The 27,457-nt window shown below is 41.3% G+C and overlaps 2 protein-coding genes across 7 annotated transcripts in view; one reads left to right on the plus strand and one right to left on the minus strand.

Moving 5' to 3' along the window:
• The first annotated feature begins 972 nt into the window (after positions 1-972).
• Positions 973-19,987, plus strand: Tstd2 (thiosulfate sulfurtransferase like domain containing 2). Of its 3 annotated transcripts, none has more exons than XM_048783322.1 (10): positions 973-1,206; positions 2,944-3,257; positions 5,585-5,705; positions 11,209-11,334; positions 12,120-12,225; positions 15,367-15,485; positions 15,955-16,113; positions 16,734-16,872; positions 17,541-17,835; positions 18,854-19,987. In XM_048783322.1, exons 1-10 carry the CDS (start codon positions 1,042-1,044, stop codon positions 18,861-18,863), a joined length of 1,554 nt encoding a protein of 517 aa, XP_048639279.1. In that variant the 5' UTR covers positions 973-1,041; the 3' UTR covers positions 18,864-19,987. The 3 variants fall into 3 exon arrangements, with proteins under 3 accessions (XP_048639279.1, XP_048639278.1, XP_048639280.1); XM_048783321.1 differs by having other exon boundaries at positions 17,541-17,813; XM_048783323.1 differs by having other exon boundaries at positions 3,115-3,257; positions 17,541-17,813.
• Tmod1 (tropomodulin 1) overlaps positions 18,824-27,457 on the minus strand; it is a 76,033-nt gene continuing 67,399 nt past the window's right edge. For all 4 annotated transcript variants that reach the window (XM_015492286.2, XM_048783324.1, XM_048783326.1 and 1 more), the window contains one exon: positions 18,824-20,437. In XM_015492286.2, the coding sequence (XP_015347772.1) occupies positions 20,373-20,437 (65 nt within the window). In that variant the 3' untranslated portion in view covers positions 18,824-20,372. The remainder of the gene's footprint in view (positions 20,438-27,457) is intronic.

Consider the following 27,457-nt stretch of genomic DNA (forward strand, 5'->3'; position numbering starts at 1 on the left):
AAAAAAAAAAAAAAAAAAAAAAAAAAAAAAAAAAAAAAAAAAAAAAAAAAACATAGTATGTGTCATATATTCTTTTCTAATGCTGTAAAGTAAATATTGTCATCCCCAATTTGCAGATTCAGGGAATTAGAACTCCAAGAAAGTAAATGGTTTGCCTAGGTTCAGATGCTTGAGAGCACAAGCCAAAGTCCATGCTTTTCTCAGTGCTTCATATTGCCTCTTAGCATTTGTAACCTGTAACAGTTGTTTTATAAAAGAATCAGTATGTTGGTTGGTTGGTTGTAGTGTATCCATCTTGACAAGATTTGGCCACAATAACATCTTTTTTTTTTTTTTTGATGGTCCTGGGGATTGAACTCAGGGCCTTGTGCATGCGTGTCAAGCACTTTACAACCGAGCTATATCCCAGCCCCCACAGTAACATTTTTGAGGTTTCTTCTGGCTTATTAAAATGGGCTCTGAAATTTGGGACAGAAAGAACAAAGTGTTAATAATGGAAGATACTAGCACACAGCTTGGTTGATTTTGGTTGTACCTGGTGCTTTTCTGTATTTACCCTAAATGTGCGCGTGGCTTGCTCCCTGGTTGAGGTTTCTGCTCAAATGCTACTGTTTCAGAAAAGCTTTTCCTACTAGCTTTGTTTAAAGAGCCCCTCCATCCCTCTGCCTCCTTATCCTGCTTATTTTTCTTCATAATCCTTCCCAACATCTTTCTTTTTTAGTAGTCAGGTTATTCATTTCTTTACCTTTCTCCACTGAAATGTAAACTCTAAGAAAATGGAAAGTCTCGTTTTTCATTCACTGCTATATCCCCAATGTGTAGAACAGTGTGTTGCACTAAATAGTGGTTAAATGATACTATTAATTGAGCAGTCGAATGAACAGATAGCTTGGGCTACTGGGTCTGTGCAGATTTGCATGATTGATTAGCTCATATTTACTTCAGGAAATAAATAGACTTTGACATTGCTTTCTCTTTTGCTTATGTCCTAGGAAATACTAAACTGAAAGGAATCTCTACCCACTGCTGCAATCAATCCAGATGCCTTCTTCAACTGCACCAGGCCAAGAAGATGACCAAGAGGCCTGCATTTTAAGATTTTCTGACCTGGATTTAAAAGATAAAAGTCTTATTAATTCCAGCAATACGCTCAAAGCAGAGTTAGATGGCAGTACAAAGAAGAAATACTCATTTGCAAAGAAAAAGGTAAAATTGCTATCAATGTTTTCCTGATCATGTGTATATAGTAATGTGTATATAGTAATGCTGGTGCCTCTAAAATAGCTTCTTGAGGTTGCCCTCCAGCTGTAGTATGATCTGGTCAGGGGCCTTAATTAGTGGTGTTAATTCAGTACCAGGCAAAGGAGATCATAGGCATAGGATGGCTCAGGAACAGTCATGGTATAGTATTTGAAGATGCTAGGTGAGCACTCTACTGCTGAGCCACAATCCCAGCCCATCACACACACAAAGACCTGGATTGTCACATGTCACTTTCATTCACATTCCATTAGAGAAAACTTAGTTATACAGCCAATCCTGATTGTTTGCCCTATAAGAAAAGAAAATGGATTTTGTTAGGCAATAAGAGTTCTTTGTTATTTTAGAACTATCTTGTCAAGTTCCTAAAGGACAATTGTTTGACTATAATTGGCTATAAACCTGGTGTGACTATAATTGCATTAAATACATGCTTTAAAGAATTGATATCTTGATCAGGCATGGTGGTGCATAACTGTAATCCCAGCAGTGTGGGTGGCTGAGGCAGGAGGATCACAAGTTCAAAGTCAGGCTCAACAACTTAGCAAGGCCCTAAGCAACTTAGCAAGATTCTGTCTCAAAATAAAAAAGGGCTGGGGATGTGGCTCAGTGTTTAAGCACCCCTAGTTTCAATCCCTAATACCCCCCCCCCAAAAAAAAAGAAAGAATTGACATCATTATAATACTTAATCTTTTCATTTACATAAGATTTTAGTGGCTTACAAAGAAGAAAGAGCATCCTAGACACTACAATTAGTAGAAGCAAAGCTATAAAGGCAGGAATATTTTAAGTCATATTAAAGGATTAATAGATAGGTTCAATTGAACTAGGAATATTATAAGAGAAAGATTAGACTAAAAACAGAATGGGGAAAAACATTGCAAAGGAATGCCACTGTCTACCTTCTATACCAGGCAAGGGCATAAATCGAATAACATTGTTTAACATTTGTGTGATTCTTATGACTTACTTTGTCTAGATGAAAACTCAGCACCTGAAGGTTGATTATCAAAAGATTTGTATCTATTCTTAAAGATACAGTGAACATTAGAGCCAGTATTTACAAATAATTGGAAAAAAACAGAAATTTCTATTTTTTAGAATATGGAGAAATAGTAGGAAGTAGGAAGATCATAGAGGTGTCCACTAAAGTAGGCTCTGAAATTTATAAAGTAATTCTGGAAAATAGGAGATTAGCATAGCACATCCCACCTACAGGGAATAACATGGGCAAGGATGGGAAAATAAAAACAGCAAGGTGCCCCGATTTGTTCATGTGGCAGATACATGTGGTGGAGGAAGAGCAAAAGAGAGGTTGGGGGAGAGAGCTCAACTGTGGAAGGCCAGGAGGTGATGCCACATCTTCCCATTCTTACTTCCCAAACTAAAGTATATATTCATTCCAGTGTGACTTAGATTTTGCATCCTGAGAATAAATTTATGGTGCTGGGGACTATTTAAGCTCCATAATGTAAAGCACCTGGTTTTAATTTCTCTATTAGTCTCTTCTGAAGCTTACTAATAAGAGAACTGTCACTGTCTCGGGGAATTTGTCCATAGAATAGTGGGACGTAAAACTAGAAATGCCTGTGGATAAACAAAATAAAAGATTTCATTAAAATTTTTATTACCTATAAACTTAAGGTTATTTAATAGTGATATTATTTGAAATGTAATTGCAGGCCTTTGCCCTTTTGGTCAAAACCAAACAAGTTCCTGCACCTTCTTATGAATGTAAAGAAAAATGGTGGAAATGCTGTCAGCAGCTATTCATGAACCAGACCAGTATCCATAGACATGTGGCAACACAACATGCTGATGAAATTTATCACCAGACTGCTTTTATTTTAAAGCAACTTGCTGCAACATTGAGTACCTCAAAGAGTGTCACATCTGCAAACAAAAAGAACCCACTAAAAGAGTATCTCACTCATAGCCACGAGGTGTCTGCTTGGCTGCCTGACATAAGCTGCTTTAGCCCTGATGAACTGAAAAGGTAAGATTTCCATTTGGTATTTTGGTTTTGACTTAAAAATACTCTTCCAGCCACAGTGAGATACAACAACCCTCCTACTTGTGGGAGGTAGTCACGTCATGTGACCAGCGTTTTTCCCCTCCTGATAAGTTGAGGCACTGTCAGTCACCCCCCCACACCCATAATGATCTGGTTACTCTTAAGTAGCTGAAGACGGTAGCCCCGATCTTGAGGGTAGAAATAATGCAACCAAATGTGTCTTCATGCGTAGGCGTGACTTCCTGCAGCTCTATGGGTGGAGCTATGCTCACCTGTTCCTTTGTGATATTACCCTTTGCTCTGTTTGGGATAGAATGTTCCATGGAAACGCCCTTTGTGTGTCCCCTTCTGTTACTCTGCCCTTGGGTGTGGCCTTCCTAGATGTCAGTCAACCTGCTGACAGCAGACATCATGAAGCTAGAAACCTGACCCCTTGCCTCATTTAAATGGCTTCTCCTCAATAAAAGGGGTCAGCACATGCTGGCTTGCTCTCTCTTTCTGCAGACCCTTAAGGTCAGAGGAGCCGCCACAGCACCCCCAAAGAAAAAGGTATTTCTGTCTCTTGTGTGGTTTTTTTCGCACAGCCCAGTTCCCCTGGAGTGATCCCTGAGTGTTTTTGTCATGAGCAACACAACACCCACTAAACTGGCTAAAATGAGAATGACCAATTTCAGCAAATATGGATGGGAATGTAGAAAAGCTGGAACACCCAGTTGTTGCTGGTGGGAATGTGAAATGAATGATACAACCACTCTGGAAAAGTGTTCAGCATATTCTTTTTTTTTTTTCCCCTCCTAATAGTTGACCTTTTATTTCCCATTTCTTTTAGTACCTTCAATTTATTTCTTTGTGGTGCTAAGGATCAAACCCAGTGCCTCACACATGCTAGGCAAGCACTCTACCACTGAGTCACAACCCCAGCCCTCAGTAGATTTTATTTTATTTTTTTAAGTTAAGCATCTTGCCTATGACTTAGTCCTGAGTATATTTCAAACAGAAATAAAAACATGTCCACAAAAAGCCTTGAACAAGAATTTTCATGGTTTTATTCATAACAACAACAAAAACTGGAAATAACTACAACTGTCTATTAGTAGGAGAACAATATAAACTGGTATAATCATAAAAATATTGCACAGGAGCAAGCTGTGGACTGTTGATATGAAGGGCTATGTATGGGTAAACCACAAAATCCTTATGCTGAGAGACCAAAACCAGAGTACTTACTTTCTAGTTTCAGAAACAAATTTATGATGATAGAAAGGTTGCCTGTAGTGGAAGATTTGACTTGCAATATATACAAGAGGGTTTTTTGAGATGTTGAGAATGTTATGTTTTGATAGGGGTGTAGGTTACACAGGTATACCCCTGTGTCAAAATTGATCAGGTTGTACACTTATGGTCTGTGTATTTTACTTGTAAATTTTGGTTATTTATATCTTTGGGTTTTGTTGTTTTTGTCAGTATTAGGCTTTGAACCCAGGACCTCCCTCCAAGAAAGCACTCATTCCCAGCCCTGTTTTGTTTTATTTTGAGACAGTGTGTCCTTCAGTTGCCCAAACTGGCCTTGAAATTATGATCCTCCTGCTTCAGCCTCTTGGGTCTTGGAATTGCAGATGTACATCATTATGCCTGGTGATTTAAATTTCTTTAAATAAATAAATGGAATAGGTAAAAACTAACAACAACAAAAGGACTCTTATAAATTAGACCAAATGAGTCCATTTGTACACCCAGGCAAAACAAATCATTTATTGGAATTTATTGGGGAATGTATATCCCACCTAATGAATTTTTTTTTAAAGTTGTATGTTTCAAACTGTGTATACTCTTCTGTAGTATCTTAGAGTGTGGGAAATGTGGTTGCACTTTTTGAGTGGTTTACTGTTGACAGCATGAACTTGCTAAGGTATGAAAGTTTGTCCCATAGGGACAATAACCTCACAGGTAAGAGGATTGAAAAAAATGGAACTGAAACTTTTTTATTTGGTGAGAGATTCAAAACAGATACTGCCTTGTGTTAGAGGAGAAGCCAGAATGAACTCATATTTCCAACTTTCCTATAAATGGAGTTATTAATACCAGTCTCTCAGATATGACTATAAGGAGAGTTAAGTAAACTAACTTTTTGTAAAGTAGGATGTTCGGTGCAGATACTGCCTTCTACAGAGAAAATACTAAAAGAAGTTGCTTTTTATTTCAGGAGAATAGTAGTAGAAGGAAACGGCAGACATGAGTTGCTCCATCTTCATCTTTTGCCTGATACACCAGCATCTCAAATGCTCTTTTCCTCTGATTTTCTTTTATAGTGGCCAGGGCAGTGAAGAAGGGGAGGTGCTACTTTATTACTGCTACTGTGACCTAGAGGATCCCCAATGGATCTGTGCCTGGCAGACAGCTCTGTGTCAGCACTTGCACCTCACAGGCAAGGTAACCCCTTCTCCATCTGCCCCCCTGCATTGGCCTCATCTTGCCTTCCAACTTTGGATTGCAGAGCCTATACTCTATAAAAAATAGTTTGCTCTTGGGTTCTTAGAAGTTAGAGAAATCCTGCTGTGCATTTTAGTAGAGCATTAAATAGCTATTAATCGTGGTGTTTTGTAAGAATTAGAGCAGGAGTCAGCCAACTTTTCCTAAAGATAGTAAATATTTTAGGCTTTTACAAAAAAAAAAGAAAAACTTCTCATTACTGTTGGAGCTTGAAAGCAGCCATAGACAATGCATAAAAAGTAGATCTGGTTGTGTTCTGATAAAACTATATTTAAAAGCAGGGATAATTTGCTGACTTCTGGGATGGGGGAATGTTCATGGTATACAAACTCCCAAACCCTTTTATAGACCATACATACAGGTGTGATTCTAAGCTGCTTCTTAATTTTCCTGGAATATGCCAGGGTCTTTTGCCATCTCAAGGTATTGATGCTTGCTTTTACCTTTCCCTCTAGAATGTCCTAACATCTTCCCCTACATCTCCACATGGTTTGTGCCTCCCTTCAGATCTCTGTTTCAATGTTGTCTTCTCAGAACTGTAATCAGAGGAGTCCTTACCGCACTCCTATCCCTTTTTGCTATTCAAAGAATTTATTATGCCTGAGAGTATATTCTGTCTTCCTTAGAGAATATAAGCTTCATGAAGTTAGGAATGTTGTCCTAATTGTTGTACTTTCAGTGCTAGAGCAGGTCACTCTGCATGTATTTGGAGAAAGTCCAATAAAAAAAATTGAATGGATGTTCATAACAAAACCATAGTATGTATGTAAAGATGAGAGGTAATATATGTAAAAATACTAATAATGATCATGACTGCATGACAGGACAGATGGTTTTTATTTTTCTGTAATGTTCTCTGTGATTCATAATATGCATATCTGTCTCTCTGTTATATAATATCCAAACTTTAAATCAAAAGTGAACTAGGTTTCCTCTGAGACCCCATCCAGTTATGACACTGTCTAAGCAGCTAATTTTTTCTAAGTTTTAGATTCCTAAGGTAATGAGTTTCCTAAGGTAATAACCAGTTATTGCTATTTTCCACACCCATGTTTTCTAACATGCCGGGATTTCATTTACTTCATTCAGTTCATCACCAAGTCCTATTATTTCTACCTCTGAAATAGCCTTTGACTCCATTCATTTCTCTTTCACTTCCACCACCTTAGACCAAGCCACCAGCCTCTCTTACCTAGTCCTTGCAGTAGCTTCCAAATTAGTCTTAAGTCCTCCATCCTTATCCACCATTTAATCCATTCTCTACACAACAGCTAGAATAGTCTTAGAAGGTAAATAAAATCATATTAGTCCCTCAGTATCTTTCAGTTGCTGTCTAGTACAAGTGCAGTAAAACCCATGTCCTTCACATGCCCTGGGTTCCTGCATGATTGGGCACTTCCTACCATTTTCACTTAACTTTTTTTTTCGTTACTGGTAATTGAATCTATGGGTGCTTTACCAGTTTCACTAAGTTGCTGAGGCTGGCCTTGAACTTGTGATCTTCCTACATCAGCCTCCCAAGTAACTTGAGATTACAGGTGTACACCACTGCACTCAGCTTCTTTTCCACATATCTGATGCCATTCTTCACTCTTGATACTCCAGCAACACGGTCTGTGAGTTTCTTGGAACATACCAAGCTTTTTCGTATCTTGGGCCTTTTCGCAAAGGAACTCTCCCACACCTACTCTGTTCCTCCAGGCTAATTTTTACTCAAACTTCATGAAATCTCCCCGGAGACCTTTCCTGACTAAATTCATTTTTCCCAGTATACTCTCTTATGCATCTTTTCTCTCTCTCTCTCTCTCTCTCTCTCTCTCTCTCTCTCTCGTACTGGGGATTGAACCCAGGAACACTTAATCACTGAGCCACATCCCCAGCGCCCCCAATTTTTTTTGTTGTTGTTAATATTTTATTTAGAGACTGAGTTGCTTAGGGCCTCACTAAGTTGCTGAGGCTGGCTTTGAACTCGCGATCCTCCTTGTAGCATCTTATTGTTACTTTCTTATCACTTGTCCATTTATAACTCAGTATCTTCATATCTTTAACCTTCCTTGGTCTGCAAGCTCTAAGAGGGGAAGGATTTTTTTTTCAACCACTTTGTTCTTCCTATCACAATTTCTGATGCATAGTAAAAAAAATTAGTAGATATTGTGGAATGAACGTATACACCATATCTATTCAGAGGACATCTTGAAAGTTGGGTACTCTCACAGAATGTGCAGTATATGAAATCAGTCTCTTCTCTTGGTGTAGAGGCATACTTTTATTCTCTGTCCAACCTAATAGTAATCTAGCAGTGAGGGATCCTCTACACAAGGTGGCACCATCTTCCTGTATCTCAGGTCCAAATTCTTATGCTTCAAGGATACATGCCCAGTTTAGTTAGAGTTCTGTTTTGGTAGATTTGGCAGAATATTGATTGGAACTTAAGGAAAGAAAACCTGACAATTTTAGGATTGAGGAAAGAAGCTTCTGCCTTTATCATTGTACATCCATATGGATTAAGAAATTTGAGGAGGTACATTGGATACTTTGCAAAGGACAAGTTTTAAAGCCAGTAAGTTCTGGTTCTGAATCCCAGATCTCCCACCCCCCCAGTTTCTTCACAAGTTATTTGATTTTTCTGAACCTCTACTTCCTTTTCTGTAAAATGGGGATCATGAAATCTACCTTTCAATATAATGTAAAGCTCCTTCTCATAGTGGGTGCTTAATAACTAACTTCTACTTATACTATAGGTATAAGGCCTGTCTCAACAAGGAATTCCTTTGAAGGTTTTTGTTGAAGAGTCCTAGAGATTGAAAGTCTAGCACCTGAGTTTAAAATTGCTCTGCTTTAATTATGTGGGGAGTAGATGTGCTTGCCATTTATTTGGGTTCTGAGATTAAAGTAAAATAGGAAAGGATCTGCTAGCCCATTCAAAGACAGCTATATAGAAGTATGTATTTTATCTTATCTGTCTCAAACTATTCTGGAAATGCATTTCCTGATCTTACATTGGTTCAAATCTATTTTTCTGTGTAGTCCCCTGTAAATTGGTAGTAAATACAGTAACTGTCAGCAGAGATGGCATATGCTTCCTGCTTCACTATTCCATGCTGTGTTAGTCAACTTTTTGCTGCTGTGACAAAACCTGAGAAAATGAAGGAAAGATTTATTTTGGCTCATAGTTTCAGGTATTTCAGTCCATGATCAGCTGGCTTCGTTGTTTGGGGCCTGAGGGTAGGCCACACATCCTGGCAGAAGGGCACAGTGGAGGAAAATTGCTTACCCGCATGGCAGCCAAGAAACAGAGAGAGAATGAGAGGAAGAGGCTGGGGACAGATAATAGCCTTCCAGGGCATATCCCCAGTGACCCACTTCCTCCAACTAGCCCCTTTTCCAGTTCTCAATTGCCGCAGTCTGGCTGGGCACAAAATAACCGAGCCGCCACAAGGCACTTGTAGGTTCAAACAGGAACTCCTTTATTGCCCGAACTCTGGGGCACGCCACCCACGAGGCCCTTGCAGGAACACCACACACCAACTGGAACTCCCTCCACCGGAACCTCACCAACCAACACAGCTCTCCAGGAATCCCCGCGAGAGCTCAACTGGAACTCAAGGGGAACTCCGGGAGAACTCCACAGGCAGGCAGGCAGGCAGGCGCCTGAGGCAGCAGGAGCCGTCCTATTACTGGACAGCAGGGGTCCATATACAACTGAATAGACAGCCTGTTTCAATCCAGCATCATCCAGTCACAGCAATTATACATAGCTTAACTTAATTATCATCATCTTGTCACCTCTCAACCACTCCTTCTGGTAATATGCTAGGCACCATTCCGACTAGGCTGTGGATCTCAACACTCAGTCACCTCCCAGTAGTCCATTCAGTTATGAATCCATCAATGAATTAATCCTTTGATGAGATCAGAGCCCTCATGTCCAATCACTTTCCAAAAGCTCCACTTCAGAATATAACTGCACTGCAAACCAGGCCTTCAACACATGAGCCTTTGAGGCACATTCCAGATCCAAACCATAGCACATTCCCAGAATAAGCTGCACTAGACTGCAGACTTTTTAAGAAATCTGGATGTAATCTAGAATTTTAATCATGGAACTATGGATAGCCACTACCAGTGCATTCGATTGTATGATGAATCCCATTTTGTAGCCATGCCAAGACTTTGTAGTACTGAGACAACCAACTCTGCAAGGCCCCCAGAGAATGCTGGTGACCTATCCCTTTATCAATGAAATATTCCAAAGAGAATATAGAGAGCTTCTAAAGACCTGTTGCCTGGTCTTATTGAATCCACCATAAGCAAAGTGTTCAGTCGTCCAAGCGGGAGGTTCCTATTTACCCTCATGCTGTACTATAGTGAAAGCCACTTGTGTGTACTTGCTTTCTCGTCTACCAAAAATGAGATACCCATTCATTTATTCAGCAGATATATATTGAATGTCCACTGTATGGCAGGTACTATTCTATGCTCTGGGGATACATTAGTAAACAAAGGAGACACACACTCGCCTTGGTACTTGGATTCCAATGGGTGGGTTTGCGATGGTGGCTTTCTCCCAACCATCCCCTAGCCATGCAGAGATGATACATGCATTCATTCCCTGCCGTCAGGTATTCTCTGTGCTTTAGGTAATATCTCCTCAGATTTTTTTTGTTTTGTTTTATTTTAATCATTTTTGGTGGGGTTTTTTTTTGGGGGGGGTGTACAGGGATTGAACTCAGGGGCATTCCACCACTGAGCCACATCCCTAGCCCTATTTTGTATTTTATTAGAGACGGGTTCTTACTGAGTTGCTTAGTGCCTGGCTAAATTGCTGAGGCTGGTTTTGAACTCATGATCCTCCTGCCTCTGCCTCCCAAGCAGCTAGGATTACAGGCATGCGCCACCATTTTTGGTATTCTTTTATTCTCTTTTTACCAGCATGAAGAATTGAATAATGGAAATGCTTTTTATATTAATTGTATTGGTTACATACATGTCAAAACTGCCCAAACTGCATACTTCAAATATGAAAAATAAAAAATATATTGAAGTTCAGAGAAGTCATTTAACTCTTTTAGAGCTACATGGCAAGTAAGTAGCAGAGTTAAATCTTGATCTGTTGACTCTAATATACTTCCTGGGTTTAGGTTAAGCTCAGAATTCACTTGTTTGGCCATTGGATGATTGGAGCTCCTACTGTAAATGGACTTTCCAGGAGTTTTATTCACATTGTCTTGTTCAGCATACATGATCTAAATACCTTGCCTCTTCTACGGGCTGTGCCATTTTATAGAAACATGGGTACCTTTGTTCAGTAGTACTTCAGTGTCCACAGAAGCTCTCTGCGTATCCTGTTAAACTCATTGATATGCAAGATCATTTCATTCTATCCTGGAAGAATAACTAAGAACATGCTTTGATCCCTATTTTTCAACATCTTGTTTCTCAGATTCGAATTGCTACTGAAGGAATCAATGGGACAGTTGGAGGAAGCAAGTTGGCCACCAGACTCTATGTGGAAGCCATGCTTTCTTATCCATTATTTAAGGATTATCTTTGTAAGGAAGATTTTAAGGTAAGAAAAATTGAAAATGAAATGGATCTAGAGCTTTCTCCTTCTGTCTCAGTGTAGGTTATTGAAGAGGAGACCAATGTAGAGAAATAAACAGAGCCAGAACAATTCTCTTTTCCCTTTAAGTTATAAGACAGTGTAATAGAAGGAGAATTCCTATCTCCATTCTTCCATTGAGTCACCATGTTACCTTGAGCCCTCTTTTCAGTCTCCCATTTTACACAATAAAGATGTTACTCTTACACAGTTTGACTCTAAAATGTGGATGTGTTCATTCATTTGTGGGACTGTCTGTTTGAGCAGATCATTTTGATTTTACTATGTTTTTAGTAAACCTAAAATTAAGATTGACACTTCACACCACATAGAGAAGTAGAGCAGTTTTTGAGTGATTTTGTGCTTCATCACAATAGATAATAAGATGATGGGAAATGCCTTGGGAAGTGTTCATGCTAGTGACAATAGAAAAAGAAGTCATTGCTCCAGACTAGCAGCTGGGGTGTAATCACACATTGGGAATTGCTCAGGGGTTCTTCAGTTTTATAGTTAAATGCCCATACCCATAGAACATAACATTCCTGCACATGAGAGATATGCAATAACTATTTATTAATATTTTGAATTATCTGGAACATTCTGGGCCTAACTCTATGCCCATTGTAGTTTCTTAATCTTTGTTTTAATTTGAGGTTTCTTAAGACTTCAACAAACCATAATATTTACATTTAGTACTTAGACCTGGTGATGATATAGGAAGACTGTATTCTTTTTTGTTTCTCTTTGTCTAGATCAGCAGAGGAGGAGCTCACTGTTTTCCAGAATTGCGTGTTGGTGTATTTGAAGAAATTGTGCCCATGGGGATCAGCCCCTATAAGATCTCCTACAAGAAGCCTGGTATGCTTATTTTTAAAAGTAGAGTTATGCTTTTTGTCATAGGGGCAAAATTTAATAGGAAAGTTAGACACTGATCAGCAAGAGTCTTGATGAATATTCTCTTTAAAACAGCTCTGAGTTAGCTCACAACCTGGGTCTTCTCTGTGGTGCTTATGGAACACACCCCTTAGAATTACTTATTATTATTTTTAGCCATGAAGTTGTTTTTTATTTTCAAAGACAGCAATTTGTGAAGAGTGTAATTACTTGTAAATAGTTCACTAGCAGAATAGAGCACGCACTTTTTGCCACAGAAACCAAGTGGCTTTCAATACCAAAGCAGTCTACAATGCTTTAGAATGTTCCTTTCTCCCTTTCCTTTGTCCTATGGATGGTTGAAAGATACTTATTTTGTGGGATTTTAAAATTTATTTTATTTTACTTGTTATGAAAATTTCTAGACATTAAAGAGTAGAGAAAATAGTATAGCAAACTTCCGTGTGCTATCACACAGCTTTGGCAATTACTAATCCATGGCCAGCTTCTCTCTATACCCCAGCCCCCTCCCATCCTTTTGAAGGAAATACCAATGCCATGTCATTTCAATCATAAAAGACAAAGTTTGGAAAAAAAAAAAAGTAATACTATTGTGACACCTAAAACATTTTAATGGTAATATCTTAATATTTCAAATACCTAATTAGTTCCCAGTGTATTGTTATTTGTTACATTTCTGTTAAGATTCAGATGAGACCCATTCATTGTGATTTCATCAATGTGCCTCTATAAGTGTCTTTAAATCTATAAATTCACCTCCATCTTTTTTTCCCACCTTACCATTTAGTTTTTGAAGGAACTAGGTCATTTGGCCTATAGAGTTTCTCATCCAGATAATTTTAATTGCATCCCCATGGAATTTTCCTCTGTTTCCAGTATTTCCTACAAATTGGTAATTAGATTTAGAATGGTGCTAATAGAATTATGCAAGCCACATAATACAATTTTTAATTTTGTGGTAGCTACGCATGTAAAAAGTTGAAATTAATTTAATATTTTATTGTATTACTGTGCTATATTCAAAACATTGATTTCAACTTCAGTTAGTTTTTTTGTTTGTTTGTTTTAATATTTTTTTAGTTGTAGGTGGACATACAATATCTTTATTTATTTTTATGTGGTGCTGAGGATTGAACCCAGTGCCTCACAAGCCAGGCAAGCGCTTTACCACTGAGCCACAGTCCCAGCCCCAGTTTTTTGTTTTTAATACCAAGTCCTTGAAGTTCAGTATGTATGTCACACTTATTAGCACATCTCAAACCACATTTCAAGTGCTTGTCAGCTACAGGTACAGTGGCTACCATGTTAAGTCAGGACCAGATACGATCAGATTCAGTTTCTTACTTTTTTCCTTTCTTTTCTTTCTCCACCCCACAAGACTACTCCATAGGTAGTATTGCCTTCTTTCATTGGAATTGCAAAGGGCACTTGACTCTAAGGTGTTCATTTTTCAATATGCACATTATTTAAAAGAAGGCTAAGTGTCAAGGCAGAGGGAAATGTGGGAGTAAGATACCAGCATCTTGGAGAAGACAACTCTTACATGAGAAGATAAGAGCCAAACAGGGTTGTGTCTACTTGGTGGCCCCATCTTAACAGAAAGCACCATGCCAACAACAAAAGCTCTTCTTGGTGCTACAGGGCGCTGCTCAGGAGCTCAGGGAAGAGTGGGCTCCATGCCTTGCCAAGCTACTTTCATTTGAACTAAGTTGTTCAAAGGGACCTTTGAAACATGTCTGTCTAGATCATGATCCAGTCAGGCATTCTCAGGGCCAGTAATGCAACACCAATAATAGCAGCAGCAATAACAGCTTAGGTTCCCTGTGACTCCATGCAGGATGAAGTCTTATCCAATTTCTACACTTCTCATCACATTTTTTAATATCCTTTTTTACCCCACTCTTTTGGTATCCATGCAGTCATATGACATTGACTTAAATAGCATCTGGCCTGGTTACATACTCCCTATAATCCTAGTTTAGACTAGTAGAAACACAGGCTCTTTGGCTGTGCTGTGGGGCCTTTAGCCTCTCCAGGGTACAGAGCATTGTGGGGTGCTTATAGGGCAGAGTGAGGCTTCTTTAGTGCTATAAAACTCTATCGTGAATGGTGGTAAGTCACCAGAATCCCTGCATGAGCCATAATCACCCTACAATGTCAAATTCACCAAAAGTTCCCACCATCTACTCTGATGTCTGGATCCCCGAGGTTATGGAATATTTCTATCCTACAGGCAAAGGTTCTTTCCTATAGTCCCCTGGTTTTTAATATTTTTCTCCACTCACCCATCTTCTCACTTTCTTATCCATTTCTTTCTTTCCTTTCTTTTCTCATATGTCATTCCTGTATCAACTCCTCCCACCTCTTTCTCTCTTAATCATGTACACAAAGTTAGACACATTTTTCTTACCTCTTACCCTTTTGCATTTTTTTAAAAAAAAAATATTTTTTTAGTTGTAGATGGACACAATACCTTTATTTGTTTTTATTTTTATGTGGTGCTGGGGACCGAACCCAGTGCCTCATGCATGCTAGGCAAGCACTTTACCACTTAGCCACAACCCTGGCCCCTCCCTTTTGCATTTTTAAAAGACATATTCTAACTTTATTTTCAAAATTTCAGTGTTTTCAGTGGACTAAGCCAAGGTTCTTATCCTTGAACTTGGATTCAGCCTTGGTATAAAACTGTTTGTAGCCTACAATCAAGCACATATATTCCAGAGCTCCTTCATGCACAGTGACAATAGAACAGTGGCCATTTCCTGACCCACTCACTAGTGAGCATACAATGAATGAGCAAACCCAAATAGATCCCAGTTACATGGGTTTTATCACTTGATTAGGCCAAGTATGAGCAAATTTCTTCAGCTAATTATTTCTAACCTACCTGCTCTCTGTAGTCCTCTTAGGAGGAGGAAGATGAAGGCCTCACTAAATTATTTTATCATTATTATGATTATCAAATATTATTTGGAGTCTGTCATTATGGGGAAAAGAGGTTTGGGTGGAAAGAAACAAAGCTAACATAAAATTCAGGCTACATAAGTTGTGATTAGGTGTTTCCTTTTGTTGTTGTTTTAACATAATTTTTTGGTTTGGCTTTAGGAATCCATTTATCCCCAGGTGAATTTCATAAAGAAGTAGAAAAATTTTTATCTCAGGCAGATAAAGAACAAAGTGGTACTATCCTACTGGACTGCAGGAACTTCTATGAAAGCAAAATAGTAAGTAACAACCAGAATCGAATTTAGTGAATAGTATAGGTAAATCTCCCCCTTCCTGTGGCATGGGATATTTCCCAAGGGGAACCACTGACCACACAGATCACCTTCCATTACTAGCAGCTACAAAGAAAATCCAAGCCTTTCCACTTAGAATCTGGTGAGAATGTCTAAGAATATATGAATTAAAGACCGCTTGGCAAATAATGTACTTTTTGACTCTTCTGACATGTGTCAATGATCTTATAAAGTTGACTTTGGGTAGCCTCTCCAGTTCCCCTGTGGATTCAGTAGGAAGGTCATCTACAGCCTGCCAGCCTTGTTTCTAGTTCCAGATTTGAGGTTAAAAGGTCAGAGTTTGGGATGAGAAGAGCAACTGGCAAATGCTCTTTGCCAAGGATGGGAATTGTTGATATAGAGAACTTTTGGTATGTTTTTCTGAAAATTTTCCTTCTGCTGTTCTACATTGTAGGGGCGATTCCAGGGCTGCTTAGCCCCAGACATCAGGAAATTCAGTTATTTTCCTAGCTATGTTGACACAAATCTAGAACTTTTCAGAGAAAAAAGGGTGCTGATGTATTGCACTGGGGGCATCCGATGTGAGCGCGGCTCAGCCTACCTGAAGGCCAAGGTGAGCTACCGCCCTGGAGATGCTGCCAACATGGAGGTGACAAAGTCTCTACCAGCAGCCTGTGTGGTGCTTTCCACCCCTTCCCATTCCTCTCCCACCCTCCAGCCAGCCAAAGGATTTGTTTTTCCCTTGTATGGTTCCAGCATAGAGTTTCCAAGTGCAAAATCTGAGGTTCTTAAATCTCAAGATGAGAAAAACACTTAACAGTCTTAGAGACTCATCAAGTACAAAAGAGAAAGCTTAGTTCAACATCTCCACTTTCCTAATCCTTTTGCTTGATCCTGAGAAGAGCAAATTCAGTAATATCACATGCCCCAGCAGATGTCTTCCTATATTTAGGGGGTAGCAAAAATAGTTGGGCTTCCCAGGATCTTAGAGGGTGAAGGCGCGGACTGCTGTCATCACCCATCCCCCCATTCCCCCTCCCCCCAGTAGGCGAGGTCTGGCCAGTGGGTTCCTTTACCCTTTGGTTAGCAATTCCTCTGTCCTGCAGGGGGAGCAAGGAGCCCTGATAGATAGCAGAGGTGGGGAATCCTCCACTTGGGCACTTGGCACTGCTCTGTGGATCTTCCTCTAGGTCTCTGCTTGTTTCTTCAGATTTCCTTTTTTTCTGTTCCTAGGGAGTGTGTAAGGAAGTGTTCCAGCTCAAGGGTGGTATCCACAAGTACCTGGAAGAGTTTCCTGATGGTTTTTACAAGGGGAAGTTGTTTGTTTTTGATGAGCGCTATGCCCTGTGCTATAACAGTGATGTGTTATCAGGTAGGTCACCACAAGTGCAGACGCCCATACTGTGTGGCACATTCCCAGTTCATCATTGCTGCAGGAAGGCAGGCCGATACTAATTACCTGAAAAGGCCCAGAGATAAGCAAGGTGAGAGACTTGAGGAAGGTTGGTGTCAGTGGTGTCAGGAAGTCAGCAGAGAAAAACAAGCCGAGAAGGAAGATAATGTGCTGTCTAGGAATTAGGTAGTTAGGTGTTCTGGTAGCAGCCAGAGAAACTCTGGCCTCGGGGAGAATGGTGTACACTGCAGAAGTTGAATTTAGATGTGGAGTCATCTGAATATCCCCATTGGAAAAGTGTTCTAAGGGAAAAGATCATTGAATAAGGGCTGGTTGTCCAACTTTGGGAGTAGCTAATGAAAAAGAGAAACATTGTGGCCTGTTTTTCTAGATGTGATAAAGAAAAATACATCAGTAAGTGCTAGCATCAGAAAGATAATTCCCAACAACAACCTTTCCTCAAAACTCCTAAGAAAGTAAGGGGGCAGCATTTTCTTTGTTTGAAGATAAGAGATGTACTATTTAGAAGCCTTCCCTGGCTCAACAGGATGTATTAGATACGGGTGAGCTCAGAGTTATATTTAGGAACTGGAGAAGTACATGTCTATGTGTGGGTGTATAATAAGGGCTTTTCTTTCTGAACCTAGAATGTTCATACTGTGGAGCCCAGTGGGACCAGTATAAACTCTGCTCCACTCCCCAATGCCGCCAGCTTGTTTTGACCTGTCCTGCCTGTCAAGGACAAGGATTCACAGCCTGTTGTGTCACATGTCAAGACAAAGGGGACAGGCAGGCTTCAGGCCCTACCCAGGACAGTTTTAAAGAGGAATGTGAGTGTACAGCCCGAAGGCCACGCATCCCAAGGGAAGTCTCACAGCATGCGCAACTCTCTGTGAACCCTGCACCAGAGCCCAGTGTTGGTGAGGATGGGTCTTTGCTTGTGTAAGTGACACTTTTAGCATTCCCCAAGCCTTCTCAAAGTCAGTGGGATGACTTTGTATAAGAGATTGTCAAGGCTGCAGAAACAGAAATCAGGAACTTCACTGTTGGTCAGTGCCATTGTGGCACACTGGTCACCATCATGTTGACCACCTACACTTCACAGGGGGAGGGGAGAGAGTCAAATTTTCATCACTTACTGAAGCATTCTATTTCAGAAGGTGGTAGATGGAAGATGGGTAAGCTGATGGAATCCCAAAGCTTGTGAGGCATAGTCTTATGCCTGGTGATTGTGTCACTCATGCCCTCTCTGCCATGCAGCAGGCTATTAGTAGTCATTGCCCTTGTCAGCAAACGTGTCCATCCTGGGGCAAAACTGTGAATCTTGGGCCCTCAAAATGGGTTTCTAAACCAGGCCACTTAGGTCATCTGCCATCTTCCCCTTCCCTGCCTCTGTCTCTTCTCTGACTGCCTGAGAAGATCTCAATACTAGCATTTGGCCCACCTCCTGCTTTTGTAAAATTTATCAGAAAAGACCTACATACCTACTTCTTCCTATAGGATCTGGGGCACAACTGAGTAGTTGCAATAGAGACCATGGGCCCACAAAGTCTAAAATATTTATTGCCTGGCCCTTTATAGGAAAGTTTGCCATCCCCTGGTCTAGAGCAACAGCTCATCTGATGGAGATGCCCTTAAAGGTATGGCCCAAGCTTCATAATTTACTTGATTTGGTTTCTGAGAGATTTCTCCTCACAGGCCTGCTTCCTCCAGTACTTACGCTCTCAGCTTTTAAATGTTATCTCTGAGAGATCCAGAGAGGCTCGATGGCACTGGCATCTTAGGAGCAATTTCTAGATCAGTACCTGGAACACAGTTCGCTTTCTTAATGAGATCATTCAGTACTACCACAGTGGCTGTCCAGCCTTCTGGTCAGCATGCCAGGCACATGTCCCTGTCACATGGGTCCCAAGAAACACACAGCCACAAGTTGACCAACAGATTTAATATTATGTTGCAGTTTCCAGTGATGCAGAATGCAGCTGCAGTTGTGTTTCAAGGAGAAGTTGAGTGGGGATGGCCATCCCTGCAGCATGGTGCCACTCCTGGGCCCATTCGCAGCCGCAGTAGACACTCTTCATAGTGGTGAGGCCCTGGCTCCACCTCTAGTTACCCTGTACTGTCCACATCTCTACAGTTCAGTGCACAAGATTTTTCCTTCTTCATCAGAAGCCTCCTAGTCTGTGTTCATTAGCTCTTTGGCCTTGTCCTTTATCACAAGATTTGCTGAATCCCTAATAAAAATAACTCCCCAAAGCAACAAACAAAAATGTAAGTTAACTGGCACTGTGGTATATTAAAAGGCACAAGGGCAATGTGGCTTAACCTTTTTGCCAACTCCCAAAAGATGCCATGTTGTTAAAAAAGAGGGGCAAAGGTCCAGTAGAAATACCAAGATTATGTTTTAAGAATAATCACCTTTTCATAGCTTGGCCAGGATTTCCCAGTTCTTTAATATCTTAAGTTTTCTGCACTGTTGTCCTTCAGAGGCTTCATTTATATGCATGAGATCTTCAATGATTTGTCTAATAAATGATGAGATAGGTAGTTTAAGTCTGTAAGGTTGGCCATAATAATAAACATCATATCCACAGTGGACTGGAAATTCACCCCTCTAGTGTTTGGCCTTTCATGAGCCATTTGCCCACTATGCTGTATAGAAAGGTGTTTTCAAGTATTTAGCCAGAAGTTCTCACATCTGTCATAAGGTTGGCATTCAATGAGGAAAAACTTCTTTCTGCTCCAGTATTCAATTGTACATACATCTCAAATGTTCGTAAGTAACTCAGGAATATGTTTGTTGCCCAGGAGGGTTTTTGAAACTTCAAATTTCACCATTGCTTTTTTTTTTTTTCTTTTTTTTAACTTCATATCCAGCAAAAGGAATTTGGTGTTTTTTGATTCCTGGCAGAGCTCTGTGGCTTCAGTTTGTATTCTTAAGGGGAAAATTGTGGCTCTGATCCAGTAATCAATTTGGCAACTTATAATCTTGAAGTTTTTAAAATTTAAAGGAGGATTAATAAAGAGTGTTTATCTGTTCCTTTTGCTAAATAGCTAAGATGAAATTTGTAATAAAGTATTTAATACTTGCAAACCAGGTAGAAGAGTGCATTTTTAGTTTATGGGTTCCACATTGTAAATGAACCTAAAATACCACACAGCAGGGCCACCAATCTGGGCTCCTTGGGGTTAAGTCACTGCCACTGTCAAATCATCTACAGGAAGATCTGCCAATTTGAGGGCTTCTTAGTTTTTAAATAATAACCAGACTGAATTTCTGTGACTAAAGAAAAACTTCACATTAACCACAATTTATAAAATTTTCAACTACAACCACTAGTTCACCTAGACCCTTAGTGCATGAAGAACTGAACCACAAAAGAGTTTTGTGCCAGCATTTGCCTCCTGGTCTGCACTGCGAGGTGCGGATTGTCAGTAGAACACGTCCAGTTCAGCAGCGTGGTCTTCACCTCCACACCCTAGACACCACTGCGGCACTTGGGAATGATGGGCCCCGTCAAGTCTGCGAGCCTCCTCTTCCTCACTGAAAAGGAATGGAGATAAGACGTAAGCCACTTGTGCCTGTGCACTAGGGACCACCACTGTCACTTCTGAAGCCTCTCGCTTATTTTTTGTTAGCAGGCAGAGTTAGCAGCCGTGCCCACCTCTTGCCTGTATAAACAAGTTTCCACCCTGAAGATTTCCTGCAGTATCTGTGTCCCTTATGTTTAACAGTGACATTTTTAACATTTCCCAGGAGCAAGGCAATTTTTATTCAACACTGTTTCCATGACATTAAGAGGAAAGCACCACTATCCAGGAGCTTGCAAGCTTAGAGAATGATGGATTGATGTCTAGTGTTGGCAGTTGAAGACCAAGCATTAAACTATCAGCCATCAGAGAAAGAAAGGTCTAGAAAATTGGTAGACTGGTAGGTGGCAGTCAAGGGGCATGCTGATGTGGCAGGAAGCTGTTGCCCAGGGGGAATACGTTTATATACTTAGATGCTTTCCCAAGCTTAGATGGTCGATGTGTGTCTAACATAGTGGGGCATACAAACTGCAAAAAGAACCAAATTGGCCTGTGTATGACCCTGAGTATATAAAGCAGACCCACAAGAAGGTATGTTGTTCAAGACCTGGCTGGGAGCTGGAGGGAAAGTTCTCAGTAATACAGGTGCTCGGTGTGGAGCCTAGAGTTCAGCCTGTGTCTGAGCCCCTACGTACTCCCCTTTATCCCAGGTCAAAAGAATAAGCAATGCAAAATCAGGATGCAAGCAGTATCTCTCTGGGAAAAGACACTGTGTTCAGCCCAATTCCTGAAGGTGATCAGTGTCTTGCTAGCTTAGGAATAGATGTAGGGAAACAAAAGCCAAAACCTAAAAAGAAGAAATTTGTTCGAGCATGGTGGCACATGCCTGCAATCCCAGCAATTTGGGAGACTGAGGCAGGAGGATTGTGAGTTCAAAGCCAGCCTCAACAATGGTGAGGGCACTAAGCAACTCAATGAGACCCTGTCTCCAAATAAATAGGGCTGGGGATGTGGCTCAGTGGTTGAGTGCCCTGAGTTCAATTTCCAGTCCTAAAAATAAAAAAAGAAATTTGTACAAAGCGAACAGAGTTTCTATGAACCAGCCATTGAAGCATCGCCAAGTTAGCTACCAGCAAACCCAGCAGGGCTGTCCTCTGGCCTCACACTTCACAGCCCACTGAAGCCCCTCCAGCAATCCTGCGATGTTCATGCCATCCCCATTTTACAGATGACGAAAGTATGGCAGAGAGTGCATGTTTGTGGCTTGTGACTCATCTTGAGTCCATCTAGCACTTCTTCCCTCAGTACAACTTGGCCTTATCAACAAAGAGCTTACATATCCCTGTCTCATCTGATTCTCACAAGGAAGACCAGCTCCCTTCTCCTGGAGAAGAGCCATTGGAGGAGCCTGGACAAAAACAAATCCCTAGCCCATGGCTGTGGGTATAAAAAGGGACCCATATACTTTTTTTTTTTTTTTTCTATTTTTTGCCCTCAGTACTGGTCTAGATCCATAGGCACAGACTTGGAGCATTGGAGAAAGGAGGGAGTCCTGTTTATTCAGGTATTATTTTTTCCATTTTAATGATGAGGCCGAGAGGGGAGTAACTTGCCCCAAGTTACAGTGATTAAGTGACAGCTGGGGGTCAAAGCCAAGACTTTCAATATCCTCTAACTCAATCTTAAGGCTTTCTTTAAACTCCTCCTTACCTGTCATCACAGCAACCAGAGAATCTTTGATTGTCAGATCCAGAAGCAATCTCAAGTTACCAGGAACACCCCCATCCCGCTGCCAAACTCCCACTTTTGGCCAATTGAACTTGCCAATCATGTCTTTGATGTCCTTAAGAAGCACTTTCTATTCATTTATGTAATTCAGTGACATTTACTGAGTGCTCCTATGATCATGATACAGTGTAACAGGCCAAAATGTATCAATAGTAACAGAAAAATTTACAGTTTCTCCAGCATAGTACTGTGAGATGTGAAAGGTACTTTAATGGAGTGCTACAACCTTCCCAGGATGGGCAGTAACAGGTCAGTTGAATCGTAAAGAATGAAATGGCAGAGGATAAGAAAGGTACGTGGCATTAGGAGTAATGACCCTTTTAAGCTTATTTCTGAGTCACTTGGGGGCACACAAAGTACCTGGAATGGGTGGTATAGCATGGCAAGAGGATGGCTTGAGTCTGGCAGGACCTCATCAGGCAAGGCAAGGCCAGGCCTCCTGATGGGATGGTCTCCAGTGAGTTCCAGAATACAGCTCTGGACACAGACTGCTAGTTCCAATCCCAGGTCTGCCCATGAACCATGGGATATACTTTGTACTTCTGCAGACCTGTTTCCTTACTGCAAAAACAGGGATGATAATAGTGTGTGGTAGAGGGGAGGACAACATAGTTTGTAAGATGGGAAGTCTTCAGAACAGTGCCTGACACAGTTATGTCATGTTAGGGCTGTGGGAGCCTCTTGAAGGAGTTGAGCCTGGGAACAGTGAGAGCCCAGCAAGGGTTCGACGCAGGAGAATAGGGTGGCAAGCTTTGGGATAAGTGCTGCCTGCAGGAGCTGGAGGCTGAAGAAGTTGCCAGAGCCCAAGCTAATGTGATGGGGCTCCATGAGAGGCCAGTGTTGGGGTCAGTGAGGAGGTGACTGGTTGGCAGTAGTCAGGGCAGAAGAGGTCCAGATTTCTGGCACGGGTGATTGTGGGGAAGGTAGTACTCTTTTCCTGAGATGGTTATGGGGGAATATGAAGAAATTGATTTGGGATTCAGCAATCCCACTTCTGGGTATTTACCCAGAAGATTTTTAATCTGTCAAAAAGTTGTCTTCATGCCCATGTTCCTTGCAGAACTACTCCTAATTGCCAAGTACAGAATCATCTTAAAATTTCATCAAATGATGAAGGGTAAAGAAAATGTGGGATGGACACACACACACACCCACACACACACACCCACACACAAACACACAAAATATTGTTTGGCCTTTAAAAAGATGAAATTCTGCCATTTGCCATGCATGCATGTATGGAATTTGAACATGTTACACTATGTGAAATAAGCAAGGCACAGAAAGATAAATCCCATATGTTCTCACAATTGAACTCAAAAGTGGAGAGTAGAATGACGGTTACAAAAGCTGTAGGGTAGCAGGAGGGACAAGGGCTGATGGCCAAGGGGCCTGAAGTCTCAGAAGGAATTGGACTTTTTTGTTTGTTTGAGACCTATTACACATCTTGGTGAACATACTTTTTGTAATGTATTGTACCTTTCAAAATTGCTAAGATCATGAATTTCAAATGTTGTAAAAAAAATGGTATGACAAGTGATGGGTCAACTAGCTCGATTTCATTATTCTACTTCATATTCCTAAATCATCACACCTCTTTGTACCCCATAATTATATACAATCATATATTGTCAATTTATAATCAAACTTTTAAAAACTGGTTTCAGGGTGCTTGTTATTGCACTGTTTGGGGTGCTTGTTAGGGCTTCCTTAAATCTTTGCCACCTGTACCACAGGTAGAGCACTAATCTTCAGGATATACAAAGAATTCAAAAAACCTAACACCAAAAACAAAACAAATAACCCAATCAATAAATGGGCAAAGGAACTAAACAGGCACTTCACAGAAGAAGAAATATGAATGGTCAACAAATATATGAAAAAAAATGTTCAACATCTCTAGCAATTAGAGAAAGGCAAGTTAAAACTACTCTGAGATTTCATCTTACTCTAGTCACAGTGGCAATTATCAAGAACACAAGTAACAAATGTTGGTGAGGATGTGGGGGAAAAGGTAACTCATATGTTGTTGGTGGGACTGCAAATTGGTACATCCACTCTGGAAAGCAGTATGGAGATTCCTCAGAAAACTTGGAAAGGTACCACCATTTGATCCAGTTATCCCACTCCTTCGCATATACCCAGAAGACTTAAAATCAGCATACTATAGTGATACAGCCACATCAATGTTCATAGCAGCCCAATTCACAATAGCTAATTTATGGAACCAACCTAGGTGCCCTTCAACAGATGAATGAATACAGAAGACATGGTATATATACACAATGGAGTATTACTGAGCCATAAAGAAAAAAGAAATTATGGCATTTGTGCATAAGTGAATGCTAAGTGAAATAAGCCAATACCAAAAAAACAAAGGCTGACTGTTCTCTCTGATATGCAAATGCTGACTTACAATAGGTGGGGGTGTCACTGGATTGGACACCCAAGGTGGAGGTGGCTTGGGAATGGGAAAGACAGTAGAATGGGTCGGACATAATTTTCCTGTGTTCATATATGAATACACGACCCATGTAACTCCACATCATGTACAACTACAAGAATGGGAAGTTGTACTCCATGTATGCATGATATGTCCAAATACATTCTACTATCATATATAACTAAAAAGAACAAGTTAAAAAATAAAAAGTGGTTGGGGGGGCTTCCTTCAGAATGCAGCGGATGAACAACTTTCCGGGGAAGTACGTTCTCTGCTTTTGAACATGTTATCCCCTCTCTACCACTGCCTTAACTTGGAGGCTGCAATTCAGATTTTGTTAAGTGGAAAGAGCTCCAGTGGCAGGTTTAGAGGGCCTGGGGTCCACATTGGCCTGGCCTTAGCTATAAATAGAGTGGAGACAGGAGTCATCTGAGGCACTGCTGTGGGAAACGCAGGTCTATAGCTCAGCTGCTCCTTGATATCCACTCCACCTCGGTGTCCTCCACCCACACAGTCTCCTGAGAGATCAGCACACAGTGGGAGAAAGACCAAAAATGCACCTCATGAGTCCCAGGCAGCCCACCTGTCTGCAGTAAGACTGAAATGGGAGCCTTGGAGACCGAATATCCCCCAGGGAGGAGTCCACCTACTCACAGGCAAGCAAAGCCCCAAGGCCCCAAGTTAGGCCAAGTGTTAGGGACCCATGAGGGGCCTGTTCCCTTCCTGGCTCTGTTCCCTGCTGCAGCTCTGCTGAGCCCCCAGAGCCCTAAGGACAACAGGAGGCTTTCATGGTAAAAGCACCCAATTGAAAACATGGAAGCCTGGCTGCAAGATCACAGGTTGAAAGCAAGGAGGAAGACAGTGTTGGGAAGGGAATCAGGATTCTCTTGTGCAGGCAGGAGCCAAGGCACCATCAAAATCAGAAGCATTTCTCTTACAAAAATTAGAAAATGGGCACAAATTTGCTTTTAAAACTAGAAATTGATATTGCCAGCTAGCACTTCAAATGTGGCCTGTAATCTCTGAGATGATGTGGTTCTGATTCTGTCTGTGGGACACCCCAAGGGAGCAGCTGCACACAGTTCCCTGGGATAACCCAGAGGCCCATTTTTATTGTCTGACACCCCTGCAAGCAAACTGCCACAGTTCCCACTTCCGCCTGCTTTCATTACCAACAGCCTGAGCTTAGGGGGCCCCAGCCCCCCCAACATGTACCAGCCCTGCTCCTGTGAACACCACCCACTGTTTGCTCATGCTATACCCCGTGCTTGAACACTCTTCCCTTCCTTCTCTGTGACTATTTTCCCTTCTAGGCCTAACTCCCTGTTACGGTTCCTCCAACCCCTTTAGATCTTCCTGTCTCTGCCACCCCATAGACTGGCTCCCAGCCTTTCCTAAGTACCCTAGTAGGCAGTCCCAACACTTTCTAGAGCCCTGCAAGGATGCCTCCCGCCCTCCCCCAGCAACCCAGCCCTTCCTTTCAAGGCTGGCTAAAGCCCTACCCCATCAGGATGCTTTGCTTAACTGGCTTCTGGCCTCATAAATCATTTCCTCACTTTGTTTGGACAGAGTTTGGAGACATTCTTGATTTTTAGGCATGGCTTTGAGTCTTTTTTCCCCTAAAAGGTTGTAAAACTTCTTGAATCAGAGAACTGACCTTTCTGCTGCCCCTAATGTCACCTGGCACAGTGCTGGGCACACCAAAGTCTTCAGAAATGCTTGCTGTAACTTAACAATTGGTAACCTGCCTGAGCCAGGGCCTCCATCCCCCTGACCACTCCAGGCTTCAGTTTCTCCAGAAGCTAATTTGGGGACTGAGCCCTACGTCCCTTCAGGTTCCAGCATTCTAGACTCAGAATGGCTTCTGAGAGACCCTGAGTTTTGACTTTTGGACTCGGGATTGGGAGAGAATTCTCACAGTCCTTTGTCCAGCTTCTAGATGATTCTGCCCCCTGCAGCACCCCTGACCTCTGATCATCAAAAAAGATAAATCTCTAGACCATCACACTATGGAAGACAGAAGCTGAATCAACCCAGAAACAGGCATTAAAGGGCACGGAAGAAGCTTAATCTTTAGCTAGGAGGAGGAAATGTGAGATTATTCTCTAGAATAAGACTGGAGGCTTTTAAAATGCCAAGTCTGCAGCCAGATCACAGTCCTACGGGGGCCTTCAACTACTCAGTTCAGTCGTCACCTCTGTGATATGATAATCATGATTATGATGCTTGGTTATTTGTGTGTGTTCTAATTTAATTTCAAACAAGGGCACTTTTCTCTTAGGTAAACTAAGAGACCAGACCTGAGGTTCTTAGAAAAAGTGGCCTCTGGAGGGAGCAATGAATGAACAGCCCCTGAGTGTGATATGCTAAAGAGTAGGAACCAGTGTCTTCAAAACCCAGTTCGTTCTTACAGCACTTGGAGGTGTTCATGGAGATGAGGGACTTGATCGACAGCTGTGCCCAGTGTGAGTTGTGCCTGAGCTCTGTGGTCATCTTCGCACATGGTCTGTGGTGCCCTGGCGTGCCCCCTGCACGCCTACACACTCTCCATTCTCCTTCACACTGATCTTGCCTCATCACCACCAGGAAGCCACATACCTGGGCTGTGACTTGTACCTCAGGTTTCGGCTCTTTGCATTTTACTGAGGACTGGAAACTAGAAAGAACCTGGGCAGAGCAGGTGTGAATTTGATGAAAAATTCACTGAAGACACTGCCCTTTAAAACACTTATTCCCTGGTTTCACCCAGAAAGAAGCTTTTTAAAAACACTCACCCTTCCTTTACTTCTGCTGTAAGATTAA

Source organism: Marmota marmota, unplaced genomic scaffold (genome assembly GCF_001458135.2).
Source record: "Marmota marmota marmota unplaced genomic scaffold, marMar, whole genome shotgun sequence".
Classification (NCBI taxonomy): domain Eukaryota; kingdom Metazoa; phylum Chordata; class Mammalia; order Rodentia; family Sciuridae; genus Marmota; species Marmota marmota.